The sequence below is a fragment of the Amaranthus tricolor genome, chromosome 11 (assembly GCF_026212465.1).
Source record: "Amaranthus tricolor cultivar Red isolate AtriRed21 chromosome 11, ASM2621246v1, whole genome shotgun sequence".
In the NCBI taxonomy this organism is placed as follows: Eukaryota; Viridiplantae; Streptophyta; class Magnoliopsida; order Caryophyllales; family Amaranthaceae; genus Amaranthus; species Amaranthus tricolor.
Genome location: NC_080057.1, coordinates 21,682,180 through 21,694,300, shown reverse-complemented (window position 1 = coordinate 21,694,300; position 12,121 = coordinate 21,682,180). Strand labels below are relative to the sequence as shown.

The window sequence follows — 12,121 nt, the reverse complement described above, 5'->3', positions numbered from 1 at the left end:
TAGAAATAGTAAGTAGTAATAGTAATAAATAACATGTATTGCACTATTAATACAGTCTTCTTGCATTGTTGTTGCAAGTGAAGTATACCAACAATACAATACGGTATTAAATTTTTTACAACACTTTCTCTCTATATAGTCCTTAATTCTTAACAAAAAAAATAAATATTATCAACATTAATTTTTTTTTCTACAACCTTTTATTCTCTCACTTCTTCTACATGTAAAATCACCAATAACGTTATCAATTCTATATAACTTCTTAACTATCGGTAGTTTTATTAAGTTAAACAGCTATAGTCTGACTATGACTTTGGCATACCCTTTTCCTATTATTTTGGTAATGAGAAAGCTTTCCCTTTAATATGGGCGTTAGGGCTATATCAAATTAGTTAACTGATTGGGTCGTAATAAACAGTAGAGAGACAACAACGCAGATAAATACACGCAGACAACAAAAGTAATTTTATTATTCTATCTTCCATCATTAAAAGGACTTGGGATTTAAGGAGTGAAAACGTCTAAATTTCTAGTAGTTTTCGAATATACGTGGATATAAATCAAACAGCGAAAGAATAAATTGCTTCCGCATTATTGGTTAGTCTTTTAATATTGTCCAATATAAACCAATAAAAAGTAAGGAATAAAACTATGGAATTGGAAACAATAAAATCTTATCTTCACCTTTCAAATTTCACTTCACCCTCCTCAACACTCGCATCAATTCATACCCAAAACCCAAAACCCAAAACCCTAATCAACTTTTCTTCTCCCCTATCAAAAAATGGAACCCCAATTCCCAAATTCCTCTGTTTCATCCCCTCAACAATCCTCAAACTCCAAATCCAAAGACTCACCCACCCAAAAACAGAAACCAAAGCTCCCAACCCCACAAGATTTAATCACCCATTACGAATCACAAGGTATGGATTCCCATCAAGCCTCCATTAAAGTCATTGATGATCTTCAACACATGCTTTTTCGGGTTGTATCTTCCGGAAGAGGGAAAAAAGACAAATTGAAAGCTGAAACTTCTAGAAAGCTCGATAATGTAAATGCCCGTCTTGCTATAATTGAAATGAAGCTTGATTCGAAACCTGGGTACCCTGAAAGTATTGCTATTGGTGTTGCTTCTGCTGCTACTTTTCGTGGGTTTTCTGCTATTTGGCCGCACATTGCTGCTGCTGCTTCTAGTGTTTGGAACTCTGTTAGGGGCTCTACCAATACTTAGAATCCGAGAAAATCGGCTTTTGTTTCAATTGGTGTTTTTTATACTTTTCCTGACTAAGGTTTTGTATTCAAATTCTCGCTGCCCCTTTCTTTTCCCGAGCCTACCCTGTACTCAAATAATACTTAGAATCCAAGAAAATCAAGGAAATCACAATGAATTTAGGAGTTTTTTGGGTTTTAATTGTGTAATTGGAGTGTATGGAAATAGTTGATGAAAAGTTTTTGTTAATTGTAGAACATTGAAAAATGAGAATCGAGAATTATTGAATCTTTAATGTTATATATAATTTTTTTGAAAAATTATCGAAAATAATATAATTTTTTTTTTTGCTTATTTCATGACAATGATAATAATTTTTGATTATCTTAAATAATACCAATTTAGGACCAACTTAGAAGTGTTTTCTTAGAATATCACTTATATGTTAAAAATTAATTTATAAGAGTTATTCCCTCCGTTTCTTTTTGATCTTCCGCATTACTATAACGGGTAGTTTCAAAAGTTCTTTCACTTTAGAATACTTTCTATTTTTAGAAAGTTTTTATCTCACTTTTACCCCTTAAAATCCCCTTTTCTTTTAATGTACCCATTTTCTTTTATTTATAATTATTTTCTCTCTCATACTTCCAATACAATCATTACTTCACACTATTATTTAATTAAAATAATACCCACTACAACCTCATACTTCCAATACAATCATTACTTCCCACTATTATATAATTAAAATAATATCCACTGCCACCAAAGATTCTCTTTTTCTTAATTTTTGTGAAATACCCAAATAGGAAGAACAAATAGGAACGGGAGGGAGTATATGATTTAAAAATTAATAAATTAGTTATTGGTGTTATTCATTAAAGTTTAGAAGTATTATCGTAGGAAATTAACAAAACCTCGTGTAACGTGGGAATTTTTCTTAAGCCGACTTACACGAGTGGTTTGTAAATAATTGGTTAATGTTGATGGGCTTGTTAAACAAATGACTTATTTCCTCCGTTTTGAAATACTTGTTACATTTTGGTTACGGGTACTATTTATTGTTTAAGCTTATCTTATATATTGCGACTGATGTGTAAGTAAAAATATAGTTAAGTGGGATCTTGTTTGAATCGTCTAATCTCATACTTTGATAATATTAACTTTTTATATATTTAAGATGTGTATAATTCAACATATAAATAAACAAAATAATACATTAAATTGTGTAAAAAATCAAATGTAGCAACTATAATGAAACGGAGGAAATATAAGTAAAAGTCGACTTTAACGGTTAATTTGACTAGATGATTTCATCAATTGGTTTGATTAGATAATTTTAAACACGATAGTAAATTTAGTTTGTTTAAAAATAGCAAATTTATATCAATAAATTTTTTAATTGGTTATTTTAGTAAATATTAGCATTAAATTTTAAATGATTTTTCACCGTAAAATAAACCAAAGCACCTTAAGTTTGTTTTGGCTGATTTACAAAGAATGGTTTTCCTCATTTACCTTATCACCTCTCATATTTAATTATATGCTTCCATTGAAAATTACGAGTTAGCAATATGATTTTTGGCACTAATAATAAAGATTAAATATTTATATTTGGAGGGATTCTCTTTCAAAAAAAATAAAATAAGATATTTGAAGAAGTACTTGTATAATTAATTATACCACTATTAATTAGCAATATGAAGCCTTTTCCCAATTTTAATGTAAAGAAAGACAATATAAAAGAATTAAGGAGTAAAGAAAAAAAACAAACAAGGTCCCACCGAGATTTGAACTCGGGTTACTGGATTCAGAGTCCAATGTCCTAACCACTAGACCATGGGACCAACTTGATAATTATTACAATTTTTTATTTAAGAATCTTTAATTACTTGTGGTAAAATGTGTTATTGCATTAAAAGTATGAAAAACTAGAATATTTTTGTTTAATACTTTATTAGCGAACTCATGTATAAGCCTAATTTTCTAATTACTTATGATTTTTTAAACAAGTCTTGTATGAAACTGTTTCATCATGAGCAAGTTCATATAATTAACCTATTTTTCTAATTAATCACTTTAAGATTATAAGTGATCACTTTATGACTATAAAATGATTACATTAAATAGTGAACAAAGATCCTGGTCAATAAAACTCGAAAAATTTGTTCGCTATTCCTAACAGCGAACAAAGACTTTGACTTTTATTGACCAAGTCTTTCTTCACTGTTACTAACAGTGAATAATGTCAATTTAAGTTCATCACAACACCCTTTCTTCCTCATTTTCCCAATTTCAGTAAACCCTAAAATTTTTACGACTTTCTCTCTTCAAAATCCATCCATTTTTAAAGTTTCAAAACCTTCAATTAATCCCTCCCTCTTATCCGATTCAACTATACTAAAATGGTCTTCCAAAGTCACAAACTATACATACCATGAAAGAGCCCAAATAGTATTAAGAACTACGAACCATTACTGAGCCATTTACATGCCGGTCTAATTCATTTCCATCTTCAATTGAAGGTTTTAGTTATTATTTTCTTTTACTTGAGTATGAATTTAGATAGCTAATCAGGTGAAGTTTTGGTCAACAAATATGTCATGTTGGTAGTAAAGATGTCAACATTACAAAAATTATGACAATAAATTGTAAAAAAAAAAAAAAATAAATAAAATTCTAACGTGTATAAAAACAAAACAAGTAAATTCATGATAATAATCGACAAATTATTGTTTTTAGGAAATTTTAATTCAGCTTTAAAGGTTTCCTTTTTCATTTATCTTTGAATAACTTGAAAGATATTTAACTCATTTATAATGTTAGACTTTTTATTTAAAATAGTTATTGTTTGGCAAAGCTAAAATCAATAACAGGATATATTTACAGTAACAAGTACAGATTGAAGTGCAGCAAGATTTACACTAAATATGAGGACATGAGATTCCAACTAATTTTCATGTGAGAAGGCATGGATGCAACAAAACGAAGGACATCCGGCTTCTCATTGTGCTTGGGGTGATGTTTTGTGGATCGTTGTTCTAAAACTCCGAGGAATTTGGCAATGTTCGGGAGAACAATCTCTCGGCAATAGAGGTGTAGTAATGGAACTTTCGACAAAACACTTCCCTTTTGAACATCCAAACCATCCGGTCGTCGCAACTTGTAAGGCTCTCCGCTCAATGGCTCGATGTTAACTTGAGGTGTCTGCTTCCATTTCCGATGCACCAACCAACCGTACTTGTAGTCACCCACAATGGGCGTGCCGAGTGCTTGAGCACAGTGCACTCGAAGCTACAATAAGAGGATGACATGATAGGATTATCATCATTTTTAATTGCACAATACTAAAAAAGATGATTTCAAGAAAAGAAAACTAAACACTTGATCATTTGTTACCAGGAACGACTTTCGATTTGGAACAGGGAAAGGGAACTGGAACGAAAACACGAAACGCAATCTAGATTGACTCGGCAACGATTGAGTACGATATACATTATGTATAAATCATATTTGAAAACAAAATTAAATTAAAATGATCATTTTGCTTTTAAGAAATTATTTTCAAGTGGAATTTTTTTAGATTTCTGGGTTTTATCTCGTTTTTTCCTCCCTTTTTCTCTTTAATTTGTAGATGAAGGCCAAAATACCTTCTAAAAAGGTCTTCTACACCGGGACGTCACCTTCAGTGATTTGAATCGCGTTTTGCGGTGATTGGGGACAGACGTTCCCGGATTGCGGAACGTGTCTATGTTCCACGTTCCATGTAACTATGCACTTGTTTGGAATGAAGACATGGTGCACGGATTAGAAATTATGATGGGAAACACTAGTACATGATGTTATCACTAAGAGCAAACGCGACTACACGAGTGACGTTAGCACTAAGAGCAAAACACAATATGACTGCTGCTTCTGTACTATTTACACGAGGAAATAAGTTTGCATCCATAGTTGTAAAGGAGCATAAGAATACACACGTCATCAGAATACCAAATTAATAGAAAGAGTTCTATGTACCTGATGTTTTCGGCTAGTATGTGGGCGTAGTTCGAGCCATGAACACCCATTGATCATAGGACCGAGAACTCGATACTCGGTCACAGCTTCTTGAGAAGGTTCTACACCTGATGGATGAGCCAGTATGATCCTCTCGGTTTTTCCATCATCGAGAAGCACCTGTCGAAAAATCTTCACAAATCAAAATAAGGGGCAGGAAGGGGAGATGTTTAAGTGGATATAGATAATAACCTTTGTGAGTGGAACACGTATTACACCTTCCTTTTCTGTGGGGCAGCCAATGACCAATGCCCAATATCTCATGAATGTTGCAGTACATGCATCATTCCAAGCCTTCATAAGCCAAAAATAATTCGTCAGATTTTCGACTTCCGACATAAAGACGACATAAGAGAATCGTAACAATGGTGGCAATACCAGACACGATGTTTTAGCCGCATTAACATTGGTAAATAGTTGTTGAAGGTAAGAAACGCTTTCCTTGGTCCTCCCCATCAAAAGGATACCACTAGTTTCTCTGTCAAGACGATGTACCTAAACACACATGTTGAGGCAAGATAAAATGGACATAAAACCCCAAAGGAAAAGTTAGTCTTCTACAATGGTAGCTGGTTGCAACTAACTTTTTTTAATAACCCAAATGAGAGGAACCTGGAGTTAGACTACATTTTTTGAGTTAAGGGGCCAGAGTCTGAACCCCTTTCAGAATTTAAAACATAATCTGTAATTTTTCATTTAAAAGCATGGACCTTTTCATGAAGTTATTGAATCATAAGAACATCCAACTCCACGTTATTGGGAGTAAGGTGTTGACGTTGTTGTGTAGTGGCAATATGAGAAGCCATATTTCTCCAATACAAAAAAGAAATTTTTGACTCTGGCTTCTTACTTTTTTTTGTCTTAGAGTACTTAACTTAATCTCACACTCACTTACTCAAGTATAAACCGGAAAACTTTTTTGTAATTAGGATCTAACTTTAGAAGGTAGTTAACAACATCCAAGAGTCTGGTGGTTTACAATACTTTAATAATATTTTTGGAGATTTTCCAAAAACACCTTGTGTTCTTGAACACATGGTGTTTTTTCCTTTCTCCCATTTCTTTCTCTCTCCAATTATATAAATACTTTTTTACATAATCCTATCTCTACTTCCTCTTTTACTATTATTTTAATAGAAACACCAAGGTCAAGATTATCACGAACTATGCTCTAAGAGCTTTGACACAAAGTAAAAAGGCTACTATAGAGACAATATTAGCAATAATTTCCTAATAAAGAAGCATTGTGGGGGGAGGGAGTACATGTTCTTCAGTGAATATCATACAGAAAAATAAGCTTCCTAATTATAAGTATCAGCAGCTCATTGCCAGTCAATGATACTACTAAATACAATATATTTTCTAACATAAATAAGATCGAGGTGAAAACTTACCAACTGCGGACCTTCCTCATAATCATACGTTAATGCAGCAGCAGCTAAAGCATCCATGCTGTTATGAACAGGCAAATTCCCCTGCCACATATTCCAGTACGAGTTGGTAAGAAAAGAATGAGCATATACACTCGAGTGCCATATACAAACATGCTCACTTAAGCAGTCACCTTCATGGGTAATTTTGGAGGCTTATTAAGCACAATAATAGCAGAATCCTGGATGTCAACACAAGCAGAGGAAATTTAAAAAAAGTTCTTAAAAAGCATGAGATAAAGAAAGCAATTGCCTCATATTGGGAACATATAAAACTCTACAGTGAGGTATTTGTTACTACTCCGTCCCATTGAAATTGCAACAAGTACGTAGAGTAACTTTATTAATTTCTTTATTTGGTGTTAGGTAGAATAAGACAAAACGTTTGACAAATGTGAATGAGATGAAATGACAAGTTTAATGTGAATGAGAATTATAGAGTGTGGCGTCATAACCAAAAATCCCATCAAATGGACTAAAATGGAATATATAGCAAGTTTTATGGGACGAAGTGAGCATAGTTTACTAACAACTAGTACAAAAACATTAAAGCATATATAACAATGGAAGACCTACCTTGTACATAACAAGCCTTTGCAAATAAGCAATTTCATCAGCATTTGGGTTCAAAGTTCCACAAGGTATGGGATCAAATCTTTTTGAAATCCTACTTTCAGCGATCGACACGGGCACATAGATTCTTGCACCTGCCTTCATGACGTCATTGTGCTTAATCTGTAGATTAGCTGTAGAATTGTAGGAAACTTAAACCAACATGGAAGTATACACAACAAGAAGCTGCAAGCCTACAAATAAAAAAACATTTATAAATGAAAACTTAAACAGACAATTACCTTTCTCATGGATTTCTTCCCTGTGATGCTCGACGAGTCTTCCGTACACGGATCTTCCATTTGCACCTACAGCCATAAAGACAACAAAAAACGATTAGCACTTTAAGAGTACCCAATGCATCACAAAGGCTCTCTATTCTTCCCCACTTATTAAATGTTTTGATATAGTTCAGTTGAGTTGTAATGAGTTCGGTAAAGTTCTAGTAAATTGGAAAGAACAAATCCTAAGTGCCCCTAATTTATTTTTCTGCACATATATCAATTCTCTTCACCTCAAACTATATCAAATTTGAGTACAGGGTAGGATGAGGGAAGGGAAAGCTAGGGGAGGGGCAGCCAGAATCGAGCCCGTGACTTACTAAGAGAAGTGATACGCATTCCTAGAGGTGTTTATTCGGGTCATCGGATTAATTTCGGGTCAGGTGTTCAGGGTCGGTTCAAAATCGGATCTTATGTTCACATTGATTTTTACAGTATTTTAATTAGTTTTGAAGTCGGGTTCAGTTTCAAAGTCGGGTCGGGTAAATATAGGGTCATCGGTCTGTTTTGAACATCTCTACATGCTCCAACTGTGAAAGATCAGATTCTCCAATAGCCTTAATTAGAATTAACTAAAAATCCTGAACAGTTAATATCATAAAGATATGCATTGACACAAATCAAGCAAGTTCACTCAAATTATTCTTCACCCAAATTTTTTTTTACTGAATATCACCAAATTAAAAGGCCTCAAAATTGATTTTTGTGCACTTCAAAATCACCAAAATTAATACCATAAACAGTAAACTTACAAAAACTGACGAAAAAGAAGCCAACTTACAAGGTTTTTATTGAAATGGGATTGGATAATTGAATCACGAACTCCATCAAAGTAGTACTTGACCCAACTGATGGCAGTGACACGGGCACTTTTCTTCTCATTGGCGCATTTCGTCAAACACCTTGCGGGTAAAGGCTCAGAGGGAAAACTTGGGAGTGAGAGAAGCTGACGGGGCTTCGGCCCTTCCTTCCGGCTGCCCAATTGAGCTATATTGTTCACAACCCGAATCACAGGGTCGGGTCCGACAGGTCTTGGCGTTGATATTCGAGAGTAGTGTCTCAGCCTGTTCATCAGTTGATGAGATAACCGTATTTTCCGACGGAAATTGACAACCATTGTTGAGTGTTGAGTAACAACCGTCAGCGGCGGAGGGGATATCACCGGCAGGTAGTGTGTAGGGGTTTGCGGGAAATTCAGGGCGTGGGAATGTGGGGTTACGCCGTTGAGTAGTTTGTTGTTCGCATTTGAATTGCAGGGCAGCCAAAGGTATCACACAATTTCAAATAAGGTTTTTGGAGTTGGGTTAAGTTTGAGTATTGTATTTGGAATAATTTTTACATCATTGTAGATTCGTCTTATGTCGGTGAAAGTGATGTTGAGTTATACTAATCGGTTGAGTTTGAATATGGAGCTACAGAAAATTAATGAGTTTAGGTTCGGATTTAGTTAGATTCGATTCATGACTATTTATAGTCTCTTGAATTTGCTACTAGATTTGAGTTTGGATATATGTTCATCCTTGTCGGGTTGTGGCCGTGGATGCAGGGGAGCTAGCCCGACTAGTGGTTGTAATAACGTGGGGGTGGTGGTTGGAGGACACTGTAAGGGGTGGTTATGAGGAAATATAACTAACTCAAGTCTAATAATTCTTAATAAAGTTCCCACAATAAATGTTTATGCGAATTATTAAAAATAAAATCTTATAGATGGTAGATATACTATATCAATTTCTTACAGAAGTTCTTATTTGTCATTTTTGGGTGTTTTATTTTGTTGTACCCACTTGAAATCTTTTTATTTATGTCACAAGTTTTTTTACAAAATCAAAAATAACCTAATTCATACTCATTTTAATATTTTAATTATGTTTTTGGTCCCCACATATTTCCACTTCCACTATCTTTATTTTAACATTTTTATATTATTTATGGTTTCTACATATTTCCAACTAATTTTATAAAAATATTTTTTATTAGTAGTGGTGTTTGTATATTTTCCACTTACTTTCTTTTAATACTTTTATAATGTTCATGGTCTCCACTTTTCCTCCATTAAATTTATTATTCAATAAAATAATATTTCCTTCGTTCCTTAATGAAGTTTCCACAAGGAATTTTCACTGGAAATAAGAAAAATAGAATCTTTAAGATAGTGGGTTTATTATTTTATTGAATAATAAATTTGATGGAGGAAAATTGAGACCATAAACATTATAAAAATATTTAAAAAATTTAGTAGAAAATATATGGGGACCACAACTAATACAAAAATATTTTTATAAAGTTAGTAGGAAATACGTGGGGACCATAAATAATATAAAAATATTAAAATGAAATTAGTGGAAGATATGTGCGGACCAAAAACATTATTAAAATATTAAAAAAAAAAGTAAATAAGGTTATTTTTATCCAAAATTTATGATATAAATAAAAAAATTTCTTGTGGAAAAAACAAATAAAACACCGTAAAATGACAAATATAAACTTCTTTAAATGGAGAGAATATTATTTTTTTTCTTGATTGGTTGGTTTAATATTCCTTGAATTTTAATCAAACAAATAAGAGACTTGTTGTGGTCAAATGAATGTCTTTTACTATTTAAAAGGGAAGGTGGGGTAGATTTGAAAAGTTCCACATTACAATATTGATCAGTTCATTCAGGTGATCGAGTCGATTTTGGACGGGTGTCATTCTGTTCGGTTGCATTTCGGATCGGTTATTTTTCAGCTGTGTGTTATAACGGGTCACACTCGGGTCAAGTCGGTTAGTCACGGTTCGGTTGGAGATTGATTATTCAAGCTATCGGGTTAGCATCGATTCGGTGTCGGTTGAAGTTCGTGTCGAGTGTCAATCGGTCTCGGGTTGTCATCGATTACTAATTGGTTCGGTTTTGTCGGGTACAGATCGGGTTCGAGTTTTTTTTTAAAGCGAAATTCAGCTACGTATTACTAATTACTATCGATTGAATCAATAGCAAATTAAGTTGTTAGTCAATTTTTAATTGATGACAAGATTTCCTTTATTTAAAGCAAAATAGTTAAAATGCAAATTAATTAGTAATCATTATTATTTTGTTACTTTTACTTGTTTGACCAGAAATTAAAATTATAAAGTTTTATCAATATTCATCTAATTCGATTAAAAATAGTTAAATAAACATTGACTATTGATATTAACTCTAAATATAGGAAACCATGTATTTATAAAATTTAATTTATTAAAATATCTAACACTTTATTAGCTTAGCAAATAAGATGATTGAATATGAGTCTATCATACTTCTATGTTAAAAATTGGTTCAGGTTTACGGCAGTTCGATCTAAAATTCGTTCGGGTTAAGTCGGTTTTAGCCGGATAGAATTCAATTTCGAGCATGATTCGGGTCGGGTATGACTCGGGTCGGTCATTATTAGGTTCGGGTAATCTCGTTTAACCGTTATGTGTCGGTTACAAAAATCGGTTACAACTCGGGTTCAGCTTTCCCATTTTCGGTTGTCAACCGGTTCGGGTACAATTTCGGTTCGATAAACCAAAAAAAGGAACACATTTTCGGGTCAGTTTACTTTCAATTTCGGTTCGGATTTTCGAGTCGGGTCACTTTTGAACAGCTCTAATTGATCCAGAATTGCATAATTTTATTCAAATTAGTAGCGAGTTTTTTTCATTGGCCAGGCCTAACCCTTTAAAAATATGGAAATTATCAATGGTGCTTTTAAGTTTTTGCGACTTTATCTATAGTATTATTAAGTTTTTTTTATTATTAATGGTATTCTTGTATTATTGACAGTTTTACAATTATAACTTTTTTAAAAATTTTTCCGTCTAAAACCGTTAACTTTTTTTTCTGTTCTAAATTCACAAATAAAAGAAAAAAGAAAAAAGTTAACAGTTTTGGACGGAAAAAATTAATAAATGTTACGATTGTAAAACACTTAATAAAACGAGAGTACCATTGATAATAAAAAAAAAATTTAGGGGTACCATTGATATTGTTGGATTGTCATTGATAATTTCCCTTAAAAATGAAAGTAAATGCGTAAACTTCTAGGTTGACCCCTTATTGTTATTTGATGAATAATATGTAAATTATAGCTTTTAAATTTAGGACTTTTGCGAATTACACCAAAAGTTTTTTTTACATATTACAGTCATGAAAGTATCAAAGTCTACACCATTCAGGCCACGCCACCGTTGACCAATCAAAATGACCATTGACCAGCCTAAATGACCGTTAACTATTACTAATTACATTTAATTTTTGTTGACCATCCCTAATCACCTTTGACTTTTCTAATTACCAATAGTATCTTTGTGTTTTAGCACTTTAACGTCATTTTTATCCATTATAACAATATTTTTTCAAAAAACAAAGTCGCTATTAACTTTATGGGCTAACTCTTTCGAAAATCTGGTATTAAAAAAACATTGATGTATTTTAGGTGTCATTTTAAATTATGTGTAATATTTAACATTTCAGTCATAAAATCCTACCCCTATAATTTTTTGCACATTCTAAAACATTTTACTT

At 32.8% G+C, this 12,121-nt stretch overlaps 2 protein-coding genes and 1 non-coding gene across 5 annotated transcripts; 1 reads left to right on the top strand and 2 right to left on the bottom strand.

The window, feature by feature from the left end:
* Nucleotides 1-424: 424 nt before the first annotated feature.
* On the top strand, nt 425-1,532 carry LOC130827888 (uncharacterized). Its single transcript, XM_057693776.1, has one exon. The coding sequence runs from the start codon at nt 785-787 to the stop codon at nt 1,229-1,231; it is 447 nt and encodes a 148-aa protein (XP_057549759.1). The 5' UTR covers nt 425-784; the 3' UTR covers nt 1,232-1,532.
* Nucleotides 1,533-2,985: 1,453 nt separating this feature from the next.
* On the bottom strand, nt 2,986-3,057 carry TRNAQ-CUG (transfer RNA glutamine (anticodon CUG)). The gene has a single exon. It is a non-coding gene; the product is annotated as a tRNA-Gln (tRNA).
* Nucleotides 3,058-3,901: 844 nt separating this feature from the next.
* On the bottom strand, nt 3,902-9,214 carry LOC130827886 (RNA pseudouridine synthase 3, mitochondrial). 3 transcript variants are annotated; one of them, XM_057693772.1, is made up of 9 exons: nt 8,374-9,213; nt 7,554-7,619; nt 7,276-7,434; nt 6,834-6,881; nt 6,664-6,744; nt 5,648-5,764; nt 5,462-5,563; nt 5,231-5,401; nt 3,918-4,504 (listed from the first exon to the last, which is right to left on the bottom strand). In XM_057693772.1, exons 1-9 carry the CDS (start codon nt 8,707-8,709, stop codon nt 4,130-4,132), a joined length of 1,455 nt encoding a protein of 484 aa, XP_057549755.1. In that variant the 5' UTR covers nt 8,710-9,213; the 3' UTR covers nt 3,918-4,129. The 3 variants fall into 3 exon arrangements, with proteins under 3 accessions (XP_057549757.1, XP_057549755.1, XP_057549756.1); XM_057693773.1 differs by having other exon boundaries at nt 3,941-4,504; nt 5,231-5,389; nt 8,374-9,212; XM_057693774.1 differs by lacking the exon at nt 6,834-6,881 and having other exon boundaries at nt 3,902-4,504; nt 8,374-9,214.
* Between the last annotated feature and the right edge of the window lie 2,907 nt (nt 9,215-12,121).